This window comes from Oryzias latipes, chromosome 7 (assembly GCF_053564925.1).
Source record: "Oryzias latipes strain Hd-rR chromosome 7, Olatipes_Hd-rR_3.1".
In the NCBI taxonomy this organism is placed as follows: domain Eukaryota; kingdom Metazoa; phylum Chordata; class Actinopteri; order Beloniformes; family Adrianichthyidae; genus Oryzias; species Oryzias latipes.
The window spans coordinates 23,094,960-23,114,809 of record NC_136243.1 but is presented as its reverse complement, the minus strand read 5'-3'; the positions used below and the strand labels follow the sequence as shown (position 1 = coordinate 23,114,809).

Sequence of the window (19,850 nt, the reverse complement as noted above, 5' to 3'; positions counted from 1 at the left end):
CAGAGGCAGACTGGATGTGACATAAAAAGGATCTGACAGAACAGCGAAAAATTGGAATGATGCTGCAGAGACAGAGGTTGCCTCAACCATGTTCAATTATAAATGTTTGAATATCACCAACAGTTTCTGACCGGTGCAGCAAACAGACGTGAAGCCAGCCTTATCGGATTTTAGGGTTTGTTTCTCATATTTGGAAGCAATCCAGCAACCCCACTTGTGCTATCTTAGATGACCCCACCCTAACATTGACGTGTTCTCCCTACCATGACAAAGGTGGATAAAGGTGGAAAGATTTCATGTAATCCAGCTGCACCAGTGAAGATCACAAATCATTGAAGAAAAAAGGTTCAGAGTGGGTCTAGATGACCCAACTCCCAACGTTAAAGTGCCTACGATAGCACAAGGGTAGCCTAGGATAACACAAAACTTAAGTTAAAATGACTAAACGCTCATTTATTTCTTGCATAGTATAGCATATGTGTGTCTGCATAATTAAAGAAATATGTACTACGAATAAAAGCACAGAGGATTTTGAGCTGCAATAGGCTGGGTGATGCACATAGGGTAATGAACAGGCCATCTTAGTGGGTATGGGGCAACAACAGAGGAAGGTGTTTCTGAGAACAAGTGTGTCATCAACAGATCCAGGGTCCAAAAAAAAAAGAAAAGAAAACACACAAACAGTGCAAAACATTTTACTTCCACAATCAATCCTTCCAATCAATTGCAAGCATCAATGTTCTCTGCAACTATGTTGAATGCAGCAGATCCAGCCATTTGCTCAACCCAGTTGCAGCAGCTCGTGCAAGTATGAGAAACAGACAACACTTCTTTTGAGCTGGAGGACACTGTCTGCAACCCCATCGGTGGAGGGTGTATTGGTGGCTTGTGGCACGTCAAAAAGACCAGTTCAAAGTAACACATTCTAGCCAACAGAAAAAAGAAGACCTAGATTAATTAGAAGGCAGAAGGGTGGTGGTTGAACTTAGGAAAATGCTACACACTTTTGAAAATTATTCTGAGTTTACAATTTTGTTAACCCTTGTGCTATCCTAGGCACTTTAACATTGGGAGGTGGGTCATCTAGACCCACTAGACAGTGTGCTGAACCTTTTTTCTTCAATGATTTGTGATCTTCACTGGTTTCCATGGATTACATGAAATCTTTCCACCTTTATCCACCTTTGTCATGGTAGGGAGAACACATCAATGCAAGGGTGGGGTCATCTAAGATAGCACAAGGGTTAAATATGGTTTGAGTCCCATTTGGTTAATATTTAAAAAATCATGTCTTGTGGATTTGGTAAGTTGTCATTATACATATTTACAGAGAAAGTTGAATGGTGGAAAGAATCTTGTGAGCTTTGGCTATTTTTAGTTTCTGTTCTCCAGTGTAGCTGGACTTAGTTAATTCAAAAGATATTTGGCTTCATATCTTGGTCATTTCAGACAAATACAGCTTCCGTTTTATCAGTTCCAAAGGGATTCACAGCTTTTCAGATAAGAAATAAATTTGCTTTCATTAATGAAGGTTGGCAGACTGTAAATGTCCAGGATTTAGGAAAAAAATGTTTTAAGAAATAAAGCAAATTGCACACAACATAGTGCTGCACAATATAGAGATTTAGTTATTAGGGCAGTAAATCGGACATAGCCACAGTGACACTTTTAGAGTGTATTTTAGTCTACTTGCACAAAAAGAAGGTTACGTGAGGAGGGAAAAAGATTTTTTTAAATCATTCAAGCAATTTTTATTCCCCCTGTGTCAGATTCAGTTCAGCTGTCAATCGTGTAGCAGCAGAGTACAACAGAATTCCAATCCATCCCAGCAGAAGTCCTTTATCTCATGTAAAAGCAAACAGCTTTATCACACTTTCGTCTTTAAAAAGTTATGAACTATATGTTATGAGCTCAATAACAGAGACCATAGATTTAAGTAAATCAAGCTTGCACGTGTGCTGGTTTTTGTTACCCTTTCCATCTACATATTTCCTTCAAACCTTTATGGCCCACATAGATTTGCTTTGGCAGGATCATTAACAGATCACCACTAGAGGACAGTGTGTCCTCTGTTTCAAAGTGTTTTGAATAGAATGGTTTTAAGGATTCTCATGAATTAACTTCCTCTGGGACACATTGGGTGACCTGACCTTGTGTCCTTACTTTAATGTGTAACGGTCAAAAAAAAGACCAGTGTAAGAATATTTTGATGAGGTAGAATAGTGTAAAAAAATAACTTCTAGACTTGTTTTTTGCAAAGCTCTTCAATTTGGCTTTTTTTTTTTAGCCAAGCTGGGACAATTTCTTAATTGCAACTTTAGAAGCAGATCAGAATTGCCCCATGTTTTCCACAAACATATACTTTTACACATGCATATGCAACTCTACCATCTCATCTTTCACTCATCAGACCGTCTTTGTCGATTTTTAAAAACTCTTGTTTTCCCCTGAAAGTGCAGTGGAAGATGGACTTGCTCTTGCAACCGGTTCACTTCCTGTCTATACCGTTTTGCCCAATAAAAACGGCTGCTTTTCCATCTGTCTTAGATCTTTTTATGTACAATTAAAGTCTGTATTTGTGAGTATCTTAGTGGACTGGTAAGACGTATTACTTTAATGTGGTGCTGAACATACACGGCTTAACTGATTACTCTGAGATGATGCTTTTCATGCAGTGCTATATCATGACCTGATTTGTTCCCCCTTTTTTTAACATGTGTTTTTTTACAGCAGGAACAACCTTTTTGGGTCACCTTACCAGAAAACAAAGGGGGGAAAATAACCTTGAAAATGTAAGTACTTTTTGAGCCGTGTGGATTCCATAGACGAGTCATAATACCCAAAGTCATAGACTGAGGAGCTGTTGTTGCTTTGGGATCCCTCAATGAACTATTGACCTCACTGAAAGAATGGCATGTTAAAAACCTCTAATCCCTGTTGTGTGATTCCATTGTGGGAGTCTGCTTCCTTGAGAAACCGAATAAAAGCACAAGCAGTAAACACATGCAATGCACAGTAATATATTGTCCTGGTCGAACTTTACCGTAAAGGAGGAGGAGACATTTAAACGTTTAACTGTTTAATTATTTTAGCCAATTGCATGCTGGCGCAAAATATCTGAAGAGATCTACGTGAAGAGGCGTTCAAGTTTAATGGGAATTTAGACTATCCTAATCTTTCTTTCTTTTTTTTTAATGCGTCCTTAAAATGCGAATAGTTAGTTAGTTGACTACCCTTGTATGTCATTCGCGTAGTACTAATGGTTAAAAAAACGTACTTTGCTTTCATTTGTTGAAACCACCATCAAGCTTTATTTGAAATCACGGTTAAAGTCTCAATTTCAGAAGTAAATTACCCCTGTTAGAAAAACAATATAGCTTTTTTTTTGCTTGATAGTAAACGTGCATTTGATGTTAACATGGCCATTGGGTTTATAGCAGCAATTGAGTCGTCAAATATTTTTAATTAATTATATTGTATTAAGAAATTTTATTAATTGTACTAATACAATTAAAGTAATGAAAATATAGCCATAAAACTGTTTTTAGATTATTTTTACCAGGGATTTGCCTCCTAATAGTCCATTTATTTATTTCACAATTTGAAAAGTATAAGACACGAGTTTTAAAGAGGACTATGAACGCAGCACAATGGGAGGGCCTTGAGAGTGTCGGTTGAGGCTTGTCGGCTCCAGACTTTGATTAGCTCAGCGAAACGCAGTTAGACTTTAACACCCTGCTCCTCGGTTAACTAGAGAGCACCGCCCTGTCAGAGGTAAGAGCAAAGCATCCAGTTTATTTTTTTTTCTAAGCAAGAACCTAAAGTTATATTTCGTTTAAGTAAGAGATAGTAGTTTAGAGGTCCATTAAAGTAAAGAAGCAGAGTGGAGTCGTCGTTAACTTACTCTGAATCAGATTAGCAGTAACTCGGCCTGCTTTGAATTGTACCACCTTGGAAGTTTTATTTATTTTTTATCAGTTAGACTTCGGAGTTTAATCGGGTGAATAAATACGTCAGAGGAAGAAACCGTAAATTGCCGACACGCCTCCTTGTTCTCCTTAGCCTTATCCTGGGAAAAATGTAAACCATGTATTCCCCGTAGCCTGGTTTAGGTTTTTATCGAGGTAATTAAGTACAGTATGTACAGCTGTGGGTTTTCACAGAGCTGAGTTAACCTATTGTATGTAGCATAGCAAAACTTTATTTTCGCTTTCTCTTTAAGAAAGCCAGTTTGGACAGTTTTTGGACAGTAGGGACTTGTAGTGTCGGGATATTCTTTAACTGGACCATTCGTCGAATTATTTTCCGCCGTCGACAAACATTTATTCTGAAATACACTCCCCACCCTCGTCTGAAGTGCTTAGCTGATCAAACACAAAATTCCTTTCACTAACTCACCACACCCTTGTTGTGGTGCTGAGCTACTGTAGAGCAGACCCTCATATCGCACAACGAACTGTTGTCTTGTCTTGGCATGTTCCCACAACAAAACTACGCTCTGCAGTCGGTGTGAACTAGAATCAAACCTGCAGCGCCCTGTCACGCTTCACTCCACTTGCCCCCTTAAGGGTTACATACACTCCCACCTGTGTGGGACTGGGACAGGAAGCCAAGAGTTCCTGTTTTGTCTTATGGGACCTGGAGGATATATGGGTTGGAAGCATGAAGTCATTACATTTGGTTGTGGACACCAAGTGATCTGAAGAAAAAACGCAAATGGGAATTCCCAATTTATCTGTGACAGGAGAGAAGTGGGAAGTGTGGCTGTGATTTACAGAAAGTGATGTTATCTAGAGTCTTAAAAACTTTGAGTTCTATAGTTCTTCCTCCACGATTCCCGTCAAAGATCCTTTTAAACAACAATTTAGAGGAAAGACGCAGCAATGGTCCTGTGAATCACCTCAATACAATGGTATGTTAAGTGTGTGTAGTATTTAGGTCACCCTGTTCTAATTGATGAAAAGCTGAGACGGGTTAGAATCCAAGTGACTGCTAAACACATTGTTATTAAGTAGGATTTGAAATGTCATAAGATGATTATAGCACATCTTCTAAATGTAATTTTACTGTGACACAACCATCTTTAACTGATGATTATACTCAGTCTTTTAACAAGATGGTTTTCCTTCTGTCTGTATTGAGGTCAGCCTTCTGAATTGCTCAATGGGTTGATATAAAGGCTTTTGATAAAAAGCTGTCATCATGGCTCAGAAGCTGCATTTCTCGCTTGTTCACTAGATGGTGATTCACTTTGGAGTTGCACCTAATTATCTTTGCCTTGATTTACAGCTGTCATATAAGCATGTTACTTCCTAGCTATTGTACAACTGGTGGTTTAATGCTGAGGAACATTTGAAGTTCACACTGATAGTTGTTGTTTTAAGGCATCAATTGATTATATGAAAAGTTACGCATAGGAATAAGATTGATCTGTTTTTTTTTTTTCCTTCCGTCTATAGTACCTGCAGGGATGCACAATGTCGACCTCGTTCACTGTTCAAATCCCACTCCAATCATTTTTAGATCATGCTGTTTTTAGACTAAATCAAAACACCTGTGTCATTTTCTAGGACATAGCGTGGAAGTAATTCATCAGAAATTTGCCTCTGAGTTGTGGATGGGACTGTTGGCGGGGAGTAAGCCTGGCATCATTTTACATCATCCCATTGTTAACACTCCATCCCATTAGCTTACAGCCCCTAACAACACCAAGCTAGTATTAGCAGTGCAACTAAAATGGCGCGCAATATTGGAGCTATCCAGCTGTACGGTTTCAGCCAGATGAGCGAAATGGAGACGGACATGGATCTATTTATCTGCAAGTGGATGCATCAGAATGGAGCTGATCATGGAGCTTGTGGCCTGCCGGATGTAATTTGTATTAAAAAAAAAACCAACCAGCTTTTCCCAACTGTATTTTTTTGTCTGCTCCTGATTCATCACGATTTAAATAAATACTCAGAAAGGCTGTTTAAGTCTTAAATGTCTATAAATTTCCTCTCATTATGACAGAAATGCCACAAGAAGATGTTAAACACACAATTTTCATTGAAGTGGGTCTTAAAGCCATAGATGCTTTACAGCTGAGGTGTTATCTTTTCACATTTGTCAGAACTGTCGTATCTTTGGTGTTTCCGAAATTGATAGTCCCATGTTATATTACATAAATGAAAAAAAACAAAACATTTTGGCTTCTGAAGAAAATGTCTGTATTATGAAATAGTTTAGTTCAATACCCATAACCCCAGTGTGCTTTACTTGAATTATGGCTGACTATGCACTATGTGCACCTTTTCAATCTGCTTTGTAAATTGATCTGCAAATAGATGATCAGAATATCAGTTTGTGCTGGTATCTAAACATTTTTGAGACCAATCTAAAGTGCTCACTTCTTAGTCATTTGTCTGTGACTGGCAAGTACATACACAGAGAAAATGAAGGCAAATGTGTCTATCCGTAGGTTGTGGAAGTGTTTGGGCATTTGGTTTAAAGCTCAAGTTGTTTTAATTAAAGTTTTGAGCTGGATTGGAGGTTAAAATCCCTTAAGGACCCACTCCAATGAAAATTATGTTCATGGTGTTTTTTAACATGTCCTTGCAGCATTTTTCTTATGGAGGAAATATTTAAAAAAAAATGCTTAGAATTGAATTTCTGCGTATTACTTTATTCATATCGATGTGAATCAACCTGTAGTAGGGACGTAGGTGCTACAGTCGATGAGCCACAAGCTCCCTACTCTGCTCCAATCTGATGCATCCACTTGCAGACAAAAAGATCCATAAACATCTTCATTTTCCTCGTCTGAGCTGGCATCTGCATGAATAGCTTCAATATTGCTAGCCATTTTTGTTGCACGGGTAGTGTTAGTTTAGGGGTGTGAGAGACTACAACTAGCGAGAGAGAGTATAAACAAAGAGAAGATGGAAAGTCAAGGCAGGCCTACTCCAAACAAACAGTTCCACCCACAACTTAAAGGTGGATTTCTAATGAACTACTGCTGGTCTGCAGAAACTTTGTCCTAAACAAGTTTTTTTTATTTTGGCTAAAAGTGGCATAATCCTAATCGAGACCACTGGGAACCCCTTGAAAATGGAAGAAAAGATGATCAGACTGGATCTTTAGACAGTTTAAAACTAATACATCAGCAAGAGGTAAAAAAGTTGCAAAAAAACACAGTGAAAGTCGAAGTTTATCTCATACATGTCAGGAACATCACGTGGAATGTCAGTTTTCCCTTGTGTTTAACTTTGAATTTTAAGGAGGAGGATGCTTGTCTCCTCTCTAAAGAAAATGCAGCGATAACTCACTGATGGTGACATTACACTACAGAGTGGGAGCCTGGAGGAGGAAGGATAGAAGAGTGGGAGACCCAAGGCAAACAGTGCCGTCAACTCATTTGCTTCAGTAAAACCTTGCTGAGCCATGTGAAATGCTTCTTCTGCCTTATGTTCTGTGCCGTGTGGGCTGTCATAAATCAGGCGGGACAAGTCTCAGTGGCTCTGTCCTATTTTGGTATTTAACTTTGCCATCAGACACTTTTGTTGGCTTATATGGGGTAATATAGAAGTCCATGTTATTTGCACACAGATGGACACATTTAACAACATGCCAGTAACTGTATTTGTATACATGCAAACCGTTTCAAAGAAGATGGTTGAATGTCAAATTGTACATAAATGTTAGTGGAAAAATTCATAAATTTTTTTATGATGGCATGCTTGCTAATAGAATGCATTCTGATTATTATTTTAATTTGTAGAAGGTGAAATCCAGCATTTCTCCTTTTTTGTGGTTCTGTTACTGTTTGCAGGTTTCCTCAGACATTGTTCTTCACTTGCATTCGGTAAAACAAAATAAAAAAATAAGAGAAATCAGAAAATTGAACATGCTTAACATGCATCTCCAAAGTAAAGTCTTGGTTTTTGGGTCAACAGATACATCTGTGGTATGGTTTGTTGTTTACCTAGCAACACTCTGTAACACTGACCTTGTGGATTATTTTCAGTTCTGACTTGTTCAGCTGCCTCCCAAAATATTCACAGGTTAGGGAAGCTCAGAATGAGGTACAAAACAAGGTGAATGTACCCCACAGTCTATACTGCTGGTGATGATGGAACTGATAATGCTTTACAAGGGTGGAATCCTTGGAAAATGCTGTGGAAGAGGGACATGGATGAAATATAAAGGAGAGAAACTGAACACACTGTAGCTATTGGACCAAGGCAGTGACGGCAAATAATGAATGAAATGACAATGTGGACACTGAAGTGATATGTTGACTTAACTCATCAAAATTACACCAAGGATTCACAGTTTACAGTCACATCTTGTGTTTAGAGATTCATATCACATGTAAGGATACTTATAATCAAAATATTTCAATGACAATTATGAATTTCAATTACTGTTAAGTATTTACACTTTATCTTCATGAACAAAGCTCAACTATTCTTCATTGGGGTAAATATTCAGCTTAATTTTGGTTTTGTTGTTACAACGGATCTTGCAGGAGCTTTGTTGATTTTTTTTTTTTTTTTTTTTTTTTTATGATTTTTTTTGTGTGTTTAATTCAACTGTTGTTATAGACAAAGGCTAAACAATGGTTTATGAATGTCCATCCACCAAACAAAATTCATTATTTGGCTCAGATTTCAGAATTATTCTGGACTGCACGTTCCTTCTGAATGACATAATTTAAGGCAAATTAAACCACTTTGCAAAGGTTTAGGAAAGGTTGAGTAATTCACTAACATTTTGAACATGTAGTTCTATATTTCTCAGCTGACTTGTCATGTAGGCACAGTACATGAGCCTTTCACTGTTCTTGTTTGTTTTAAACTGTTTATACAAGGGTTTCAAGCACAGACATGGCTTTAAAAAAATTGTTAGAAACCTGGTGATATTCAAATGTTGGGGAATTGTTTTTCATCCCAGCAACCTGCTTCAAGTTTTTCACACTGATTTAGGATTTTTGGTTTTAAAACTTGCCAATGAGCAAGTTTGACTGTTGCTGCTGCAGACTGCTCTGGGTCCAGGACTGGGTCGCTATGAGAACTTTGCTCTTTAGTACTCCACACTGGCAAACATATTATGTAAGATAAAATTGCCAGGAAAAGTTGAGCAAAAAGAAATTGTTCAAAAAAATATTGCAGTGCGTTGTCACAAAACTAGTTGTTTGGTATCTTAAAATTTTCCAGATTCAAGATGTTTATTGGACATTTGTTGTTTTTTTTTCTTAGAATTTTATTGCTTAATATATCAGTTTAATCAGTTCCCTTTAATTATTCGATGATAAAGTCATATTGAATAATAGGGCTGGGTTTAAAAAAATAAGTTAGATATTGAATCAATCTTAACTATAAATATTACATTTGATTAATCAAAAACGTTTGCTTAAACTTGTTGCATTTTTATGCAAAAAACAATTATTGATCAAATCAAAAAATCAAATAGTGAACTTGTAAATATAAAAAATTCAGTCCTGTCTAAAGGGCCATTCGTTCAGTTCATAGTGTATGATATGCTAACAGATAGCATTGTGTGTGTGTGTGCGCATCTTCTAAAAGTGAGAAATATTTGTAATTTTTTTTAAGCAAAACAAAAAACCCCAAAGAAAATTCAAACTGACTGTTTAAAAACAAACCATTTTGATTGTTTGGTATGTAAATTAATTGTAGATCTTTTCTTATAGGTCTGAATGACAGTGCTAAAAAACAAAGTTACATTTGTTGGACTTTCTACTGAATTCTATATAATGTAAATGTATTTGTTGTTTCAACATTCACACATATCCAGGTATTCATTTCTAGTGTCTAGAAAATGCTGCTAGATTCATTTACGCCAAACTAACGTTTTACTGCAGAGGTAAAGTCAAACGAGTGTGAATTTACTCGTGCTTTTTATCCCTGCGTTACAGCTAGTAATGAGTCTGGAGGAGTTGTTGAATGGATATTTTTTAGCTTCAGTCTGGCAATGACATTAGGATTTAATTAAAAGGAACAGGTGGTTCTTTGCAAACAGTGACAACTTGCAGGCCAGAATTGATGTTTTTAACAATAAAAAATGAGAATTCTCTTTGTTGTTATGACGATACTGCTAACTGCAGCTTCAGAGCTGAAGAACATTTATTAGATGCTGAAAGACTTCTTTTTGCAACTTTCATTATGAAGAAATAGAATGAATAACCATCAAAAAATTGTCCTGCTTTGTTTCTTTTTATAAATGCTGTGTGAATATTTACTTAGTTTTTCTTTGTGGAATATAGTTTAATTCTTGATAAAATCCAAATATAATGTTTTTGTTTTACTTATTTGCATACAAATAACATAAATGACGCAACTAGCTCAGATGTAATCATCTCAAAGGACAACTTTATGTCTGTTAATTACACTGGACCTATTTCAAATTCAAGTATAAAGGTGGTGCATATTTCTTAAACTATTTTTCTGATTTTGCCATCTCCCAGGAACTGTACCCAGTGCACTAAACACATTATTCTTTTGAAGTATTCAGGAAATGTGCGGTTTCATCAAAGACTAATACAATGGTTTTAGGCAAAATAACAATTGTGGAGGCAACAGTGGGTTTTGAAAGGATAATCTGAAACACGTTGTAAAGCTCAGTGCTGCCAAGAAGAGGTACAAAGTCTGCCTGTTATTTCATGAAAGTTCATCAGTGTCATTGTTGGCTCCCTTAAGACTAATTGGGTGAAAAACTTGTTTTTATTAGTGATTGATGGTCTGTCCAGGTAGCTTGAAATCTGTGAGTCGATGTCGATGGCAGGCAGCCAAAGCACTGTCCTCTGTTCTCCATTGTTCTCCAGCTGTGGGAGATGACTATTGATCAGTGTGGCTGCCTCTCTGTCAGGCAGCATTTCACTTGTTGTCACGCTCTTTTAAAAAGATGAAAGAATTCATTCATTTCAACCATGTTGGACAAAAATGCTACAGTTGTGATATACCCATTAAAAGAAGTATGGAGTTGACATAATAACAAGAAATGTTTCTATGAGACAGAAATCTTTCATGCTAATCAGTCAATAAATCTTAAGTAAATGGGGGGGGGGACTACTGTAACAACTGCATACCAAATCATGTGCTATATTTAGCAGTTCAGGAAGTGCGGAAATGCATATATATGTATATTCTTTTATTTTATATTGTCTAAACAGCTGGAGAACACCAGGATTTTTTGTTGTCACAAGCTTCTTGTGTAACAGTGACAATAGACTGATTTCTGATTCTGAAATTAGCATACTCAGCAGAGTATCAAGGTTGCAGTGTCTCCTTTCTCTTCCCTCCTTCACCAGTTCTGTTTTTTACCTGACTCCCCATACACAATGTAGGAAAGGGAAGAGGGTGCGGCTCTGAAACAGACTTTGGTCATCTTTTCTTTTCTCCCTTTGCACTCACTTTCATCTATGGTTTTGTTCCTGCACCTCTCACCCTAGCTTAACTGAATCCTTCTTTACAGTTTATTCTCTAAAGACAGACTGTATGCGTTAATTATTCTGTGTTCTTGTTTAGATGGCCGCACTCAGAAAGAAGTTGGTGATTGTTGGGGATGGTGCATGTGGCAAGACCTGTCTGCTCATTGTCTTCAGTAAGGATCAGTTCCCAGAGGTCTACGTCCCTACTGTCTTTGAGAACTACATTGCTGACATTGAGGTTGATGGCAGACAGGTACGTTCTGATTTAAGTTTTTTTTTATCCGTAACCATAGAAAACAAATGACAAATTGCTTTTCCTGTGAAAGTTCATGGTAAATGGTAACTCAATTATCAAGAAAAATGAGTAAAACTCTGAATTAATTTGCTTTAAGCTTTATTTATTTTTAAGCTTTTTTTTTAAAGAAGCCAAATAATTGAGGGGAAAAAATTAATATATTAAAAAAAGTGTAAAACAAGCTGCAAAGGTTCCAATTAGAAAACAAACAAAACTATTTTTTAATAAATAGTTCTACTGACACATAACTGCTAAAACAGTGTATAAATGCTGAATTAATGGAAAAACACCATAAGATAAACAAATATGGCCTCCAAAATGAGCAAATTTGGTTTAAAAAAAACAAATTTATGGATTATGGATTACAGATTAAATGTATGAGTTTAAACTATTTTTTTTTTACTAAAAATGTCACAATCATACCACTGGAAACACTTTTAAAATGGATACAAAGATTATTGGTGTGGGACTTTAAAAAGAACAAAAACAGCGAGTGAAAACCAAATTACAAACAGGAATCTCTTGGAGGAGCTAAATATTTTAATATTAGAATTGTCGAATGAGCTGAAAGCTGGATGAATATTTTAGTTCCAGAAGGTGGAAGTATCAGAAGAGCTCATTAAGTGTAAAAGCTGCTCAAGATTCACACAATAATATTTGAAACGGGCACTCTAGTGTAAAAATTTGATTTTTTTTTTAGCTTTTTCTATTATTTCATGTGACTGGCATTAATTTGTCAATAGGAAAAGATAAATAGTTAACTTAATAATAGATTTCATTAAAGGTGGTTCTAAACTATTTGTCCTGGTGAACACATTAATCTCATAATAAATCTTTAACTGCACATCAATGCATCAGTAACTACCATTATTAAAGGCACATTAGTTCTACTTGACATTTGCCTGCAGAATCAGTGACATTAGAACTAAGACAGAGTAACAGATGTGACAGAAAAGAATAGAAATGTCTCCAGAGCAGTTGGTTTTCTGTGTGACACCGCTGACCCGGTGAGATGTTAACCATGGGCTGTTGCCATTGATGTGTACTGTAAGCAAAACCCTTGGCTCATTTCATTGTTTCAAGGGGACAAACTTGTAGTCAACAACAGGAAGTGATCTGTGCCACCTTCCTGAGCGTACATCATGACTAATGTCCCATTTCCTGTTCCTGCTTCCTGTGGCGCAAAATCTGGTAACAGCTTTTAGAGAGGCAGTCGGCGTGATTTTCAAGCCATCATGTAATGTATATTAGATTTGACCAAAAGATTTAACCGCATTGTTAAATAAGTTAAGTTTTGACAGCAAGGCTATTAAACCTCTTTATTGTTCTTAGCCCACAGTTGCTGGTGTCATGTGGGGGTTTTCTCCCTAATAGCCATTACTCAACCAAGGTGTTTAATTCAATCAGTCAGCGTTATTTGTAAAGCACAATTCAAATAAAAAATGTAACACACTGTTTTCCAGAAGCCTGATATCACCCCCCTCAAAGATAAAAGTCTTAAAGCATTTTCTTGCAATAAACTGATGAGTTTGTGGAAAGACAAGTGTTCGGCACTTTATAGAGCACAAGTTCACATCCTAAGTTCACAACTTTTTAACAGCTGAAGTTTGAAAGATGTTCTGCCCACGAGGGTAACAAATAAACATCTAAATAAATTCTTTATGCTTCCTTGAAAAGTTCTCAGCAGCTAGTGATGGTAAAGCTAATATAACAAATTCAGAAAAATAACATGGCTGAGTTTGGTGAATTAAACATCTACAGCAGGGGTCGGCAACCCATGGCTCCGGAGCCACATGTGGCTCTTTCATCCATCTGTTGTGGCTCCCTGTGACTTTGGAAAATAATGAGTATTTTATAATAATTAAATTCTATTTTATTTTTTTCAATTTTCATGGCATTTCAAATGCACTGCTAGCTCCGCACGAAGCACGAGCCACGTAAAAAGGTTGCTGGTTGCTGGACTGATAAAATAAAAGATTTTTCTAAATAAAAGACAGTTCAGACTAAAAATAAAATGTGTACAATATTGAATATTTCTTCAGCAGGCCGCCTTCTTCCATTCCAGGGCTCCAGACTGCGACCATTTGGTCGCATTTTGCGACCAAAATTTGAGAGTGTGCGACTGAATTTACATCCAGTCGCACATGTGCGACCAGTAAATTTGCCTCCCCCACCCTCCGTATTTTTTTATACATTAAATGTGGAAGGGGCACGTCAATAGTCAATGAAATAATCAATGAGACGCGAGCGCACACACACACAGGCAGACACACACTCGCGCACATTTTCATGAAACGCGAGCACAGACACTCGCGTGATGCCCGTCTGTGAGGCGGCCACTGCGCGTGAGAAGAATAAGCCACTGTAAGTGGCTAAAATATGTGGAGGGGGCAGGGCCTAGAGATATTCGCGCGCGCGTAAACATCTGTGGGAAGGAAACAGAGACAAATATCACAACCTGATATTGCGTCTGAGCTATGAGTAAGTGAACTATTGATTCGTTCTTCCGACCTGCGGCTAGTGTACCAGTGCCAGAGTGTACAGCAGGGGTCTCAAACTCGCGGCCCGCGGGCGATTTGCGGCCCCCAAGATGATATTTTGCGGCCCCCACCTTAATATGAAGGTTTAATGTTACTGCAGCCCGCCAGTTTTAATGAATGACACTTTCTCATTGTCGTGCACGGAGATGACCAACCGATCACAGTGGGGGCGGGACAATGACAGGGCTTGAAAGCAGGACACCTGACAGCCCCCCTCTCACCCCAGACCACATGAAGGAGTTCCTTACTTTCCTGTATCTCTTCGCTCGTAATTTTCTAAATACATGCAGTCCGTGCTGAACTTTCTCTGGGTCACACAGACCCGGAGGAAGGTTAAGTTTTGGTTACGATTACGGCGGCGCATCAAACGGTTTATGAACGGCTGATACGGTAGCACACCGCCCCTGGTCAGCTGAGATGGTCAGCTGATGAGAATAAATGTCCCACACCTACATGCGTGACAGCTAACGGGGCTTGAACTTTAAACATGTTCGAGCAAAAACAACATTAGTTTTAGACACACTGAAAATACGTGGGGAAAATGCAACGATAGACGTGTTTGAGATGAACCGGCACCTCGCCTGGGTCGTTGGGGAGACCAGGCCGGGGGGGCTGTGAGATGAAGGCGAATCTGCAGCAAGACTGAAGGAGAACAGGATGTTGGAGTTGTCCTTAACATTCAATTTAGTTTCAATATTCTTCTCCCCCTTAGTATGATCTGTGTTATTATATATTTATTTTATGATTATTTTAATGTTTTGTGATGCATGTAGCCTTTTTAAATGAATTGGTATTTTAAATTATTTTAATTAATCACTCAACTACAAAGACCATCAGGACACATGTCCCATAATGCATTGTTTTGTAGTCTGTAGGGCAGCTTTCAGTCAGTTCAGTTTTCAGCTGTGTCCGGGTAGGTTTGCCCCTTGCTCCCACCCCTTTCTCGCGATATTTTTGTGATGATTGACAGTTGATGTTGGAGCAAAACCAAAAATATGTCTCACCAGGTGATCTGCGCAGCGTTGCGTCCACCTGGGTGATCTCAAACACGCTTATTGTGCATCTTGGCTGCACCTATTTGGTGTCACAAAGATAAATTTCCATCCGTTTTCTTTACTTATTTGTACTGTCATGACAGCGATGGTGCTGTCAGTTTACCTGTTGTTGCATTTTCAAAAGTGAAGAATAAAATGTGACACTGAATTAGAAACAGCACATTGTAATTTCTGCATCTATTATTAAAGTATTTATTAGTAATACAGTGGAAATTAGTACATTTGGTTAGCATGTTGATTTACGGTATGCGCCCCTAAATTTTCTGGTTGTGCCCCTAAAATTTTCAGTTAGGGGCCACAGTGCTCCTAGTGAAAAAAGTTAGTCTGGAGCCCTGCATTCATTTTCTTAACCCGCTCTATCCCCGCTATAACCTGCGTCCGGCTCTTTCATCCTTGTGCTGCGCTGGAGCGACCCGACTACCGTATTTAGCGCTCTCTGTGTAGGACACACTGAGGAGCGCGGGGGAAACCAACTCTCAGCTGCAGAAGATATGAACAGGTGAACAGGTAGAGAGGAAAAGCAGGTGGAGAGGCGGGGGAGGGGCTTTGGCTTCAAACTCTGTCAGAGAGATGCAAACACGGGCGTCAGATTCAGACGCAGCTTTCCCTGCAGGAGTTGAAGAAGAGACTTTCTCTGGGATGATTTGATGAACTCACACATGGAAAAATGATTACCAAGTAGAACTCTTCAAAATAATAATCTCTCCACATTCTCAGTGTCTACCATGCATTGATAAACACATCGCTCCATGCAGCGATCAGACCAGAACCAGTAACTCCTCCCAACGCGGCCGCAGTATCATCCTTTAAAGAACATAATGTGCATTTGCAGCGGTGTATGCATCAGACGATCTCCGATTGGCCAATCTCCATGTCAATCAAGTCCCGTACTTCTCAGTGAGGATTTTGATTGGCTGTTGGATTTTAAAGAAGTACTTTTTAGAAAAAAATCTTTTCTGGCCCGGGATCTACACTCATGTCATTGAAGATCGACCGGTAGATCGCGATCGACGTAATGAGCACCTTTGAATAATATATACATGCATAATATATATAATGATGTCAAAACGGGTTGTGGCTCCGGGAGCTTTCTTTTTTATTAGGGGCGGTCCCAAATGGCTCTTTGAGTAAAAAAGGTTGCCGACCCCTGATCTACAGTCAGAACCATAAATATTTGGACAGAGACACATTCTTTCTAATTTAGTTTCTATACATTACCACAGTGAATTTTAAATAAAATAACTAGGCTGCCATTGAAGTGCAGACTTTCAGCTTCTATTCCATGGGTTGAACAAAAATATTGCATAAAAATGTGAAAAACTAAAGCATTTTTTAAACACAATCCCTTCATTTCATGGGCTCGTAAGTAATTAGACAATTGACCTTCATGCTATTGCATGGGCAGGTGTGGGCAATTCCCTTGTTATGTCATCATGAGTGAAGCAGATAAAAGGCCTGGAGTTGATTAGAGGACTCGTGCTTGCATTTTGAAGATTTTGCTGTGAACAGACAACATGCAGTCAAAGGAGCTCTCCATGCAAACTGCATGCACACTGTGGAGGCAGTGTGATGGTCTGGGCGTGCATGGCTGCTAGAGGCACCGGGACACTAGTGTTTATTGATGATGTGACACAGGACAGAAGCAGCCCTATGAATTCGGAGGTGTTCAGAGACATTCTGTCTGCGCAGATCCAGGTGAATGCAGCCAAACTGATTGGGTGGCGTTCATAATACAGACGGACAACGACCCAAAAACATACAGCCAAAGCAACTCAGGAGTTTATTAAAGCAAAGAAGTGGAATATTCTTGAATGGCCAACTCAGTCACCTGGTCTTAACCCAATTGAGCAGCATTTCACTTGTTGAAGACTAAACTTCAGACAGAAAGGCGCATAAACCAACGGCAACTGAAGCCGCTGCAGTAAAACCCTGGAAGAGCATTCAGAAGGAGAAAACCCAGCATCTGGTGATGTTCAAGACTTCAGGCTGTCATTGCCATCAAAGGGTTTTCAACCAAATATTAGTAATAACCATTTTGTTTTCAGTTATTTCATTTGTCCAGTTACGTACGAGCTCATGAAATGAAGGGATTGTGTTTAAAAAAAATGCTTTAGTTTTTCACATTTTTATGCAATCTTTTTGTTCAACCCATGGAATAAAAGCTGAAAGTCTGCACTTCAATGGCATCTGAGTTGTTTTATTTAAAATTCACTGTGGTAATGCACAGAAACTAAATTAGAAAGAATGTGTCTCTGTCCAAATATTTATGGTCCTGACTGCATATTTGGGTCACAGTAAAAAGAAAAAAAAGAAAACACAAAACTAATGTTAAGCTGTGTTCGAAAGGCTTTACTAACCGTTGTCTCTGTCGATCTGCTTTCATCATGACATGCTTTATTTGGAGCAGGTCAGACACTGAGGGGATGCCACCAGTTTGATTAACTGCCTAAAGCCCATTGGACCTCCTGCATATCTGCAGTTGCTTTACTAGCCTCTTAATCAAAAAATGATTGAATAGGTTTTTACTTCCGGTCCAAACACTGTTTTTTTTTTGGCTGTTTTTGTTTTATAGTTTACCATCTCTTCACATGTATTTCAGTGAAGTTTGAAAATGCGGGGTAATTATTGTAATGGTGTAACAGGAGATCTTCTCTCTTCCTCCAGCCTCTTAAACATTGACTTTTTTTCTGCCTTTGCCAGGTGGAGTTGGCTTTGTGGGATACTGCAGGCCAGGAAGACTACGACAGACTGCGGCCTCTCTCCTACCCAGACACAGATGTTATCCTCATGTGCTTCTCCATAGACAGCCCAGATAGTTTAGGTAAAGCTGGAAATGCTTGTTCAGGGAATAGGAGAAATATTTTATTAAAAAGAGGCCTGTTGGTTGCTCACTGATCCTACGGCCAGCTGTTCTTAGATGGTAGAGCTGGCTGTCAAAAAAAGGCGTTTTCTGACATTGTTACATTTTGATGGTCCAGATTTGGCTGTAAAGTGAAATGTTCCCCATGACCTTGTTCTGACTTCACTTTTGTTGCTGAACATTTTTTAGAGAACATTCCAGAGAAATGGACACCTGAAGTGAAACATTTCTGCCCCAATGTTCCAATCATCCTTGTGGGGAACAAGAAGGACCTTAGAAATGATGACCACACACGCAGGGAGTTGGGCAAGATGAAACAGGCAAGTTGCTGTTTTAGCCTCTAATGCTAAGGAGATCATGTCAATATTTACCATCCTCCTTGTTTAGTCCCCAAACTTTCCAAGAAAAAGTAATTATGTCTGTGCATGAATCCTGCAGGAGCCTGTGAGGTTTGAGGAAGGCAGAGACATGGCCAGCCGTATCGACGCTTTCGGCTACCTTGAGTGCTCAGCCAAGACCAAGGATGGTGTGCGAGATGTGTTTGAGATGGCCACGAGAGCAGCACTGCAAGCACGCAAGAAAAAGAAGAAGGGGGGCTGCCAGCTACTGTGAGGGGGCTGGGGACAACTTGTAGACATCCAGAACAGACTTAGGAAAACATTAAATCAGTGGCTTCCATGGACAGTACTAACTTCACAGATTCAGGAAATATGAAAGACTGACACATAAAAAAAGTTTTTCTGCAACTTTCTGTTTACTAGATTACCACACTCTGTTTTCTGCCACTAGCACGCCGGTGTGATGGGTGACAGTTGTTCCTTTTCTTGAATTAAATGAATGTATGTTTGTATATATGTGGATATGCTTTCAAATCTGTCAGCTACAGAAACCTTTAGCCTGTTTCCTGCTCCTGAACCTGGTTTGCTTTTTTTTTCCACACCAGGCTCATTTCTGAGCTTTGTGTGGAACAATTTTAATTTTATACACTAAAAGTTGTTTTAGCAGAATGTTGTCAACACCTCCTTTAAAAAAAAAACAATAACAAATATATTTGATTTTTTTTTTTTTTTTTTTTTTTACTTTTTTCCCCCCTTCAACTGTAGCAGCAACAGTTGGAAAACAGGATTTGGACTCCTCTTGCTTCTATATGGGAATCTTTAGTATCGATGCGAACCTGAAGTCTGTTATAATTTTTCACAGAAACCATTTAAGACCATTTTCTCTCAAAATCAGTACAAACTGCCTTGTGTTATTTGTGAAATATACTATGTATAGTTTTATTTCATTTAGGATATTTGAGTTGATAGCAAAATTGTTGAAGATGGTTGTAAAGAATCAGAGGGAAGCAAATTAATTCTTCTCAAAGATGTATTTCTACAAATGCACCCCCGCCAAGCTTTAAAGATGGAACTATGAGTGTCGAGAAGCACCAGCAACTACTGTGCCACAACTACTAATGCCATAGTAGTCTTTAGTCACATGGCCATGAGAATGGTCAGCCCACATATTTAATGTGAGTTTGTCATTATCACATTTTCATAAAGTAATAAATACCAAGTGAGTACCCAATCTGCAGTTCTTGTAACCATACTACCATTACTGTCAACGTTCAGTTATAAGGTATGGTAAAAACAAATTAATACTGGTTGTGGTTCGTTTGCAATTTTACATT

At 38.5% G+C, this 19,850-nt stretch overlaps 1 protein-coding gene across 1 annotated transcript; it reads left to right on the top strand.

Annotated features, from left to right (window-relative positions):
* Positions 1-3,005: 3,005 nt before the first annotated feature.
* Positions 3,006-19,747, top strand: LOC101155194 (rho-related GTP-binding protein RhoA-C). The gene is made up of 5 exons (XM_004070475.5): positions 3,006-3,774; positions 11,526-11,681; positions 18,019-18,139; positions 18,368-18,498; positions 18,617-19,747. Exons 2-5 carry the CDS (start codon positions 11,526-11,528, stop codon positions 18,788-18,790), a joined length of 582 nt encoding a protein of 193 aa, XP_004070523.1. The 5' UTR covers positions 3,006-3,774; the 3' UTR covers positions 18,791-19,747.
* The last annotated feature ends 103 nt before the right edge of the window (positions 19,748-19,850 follow it).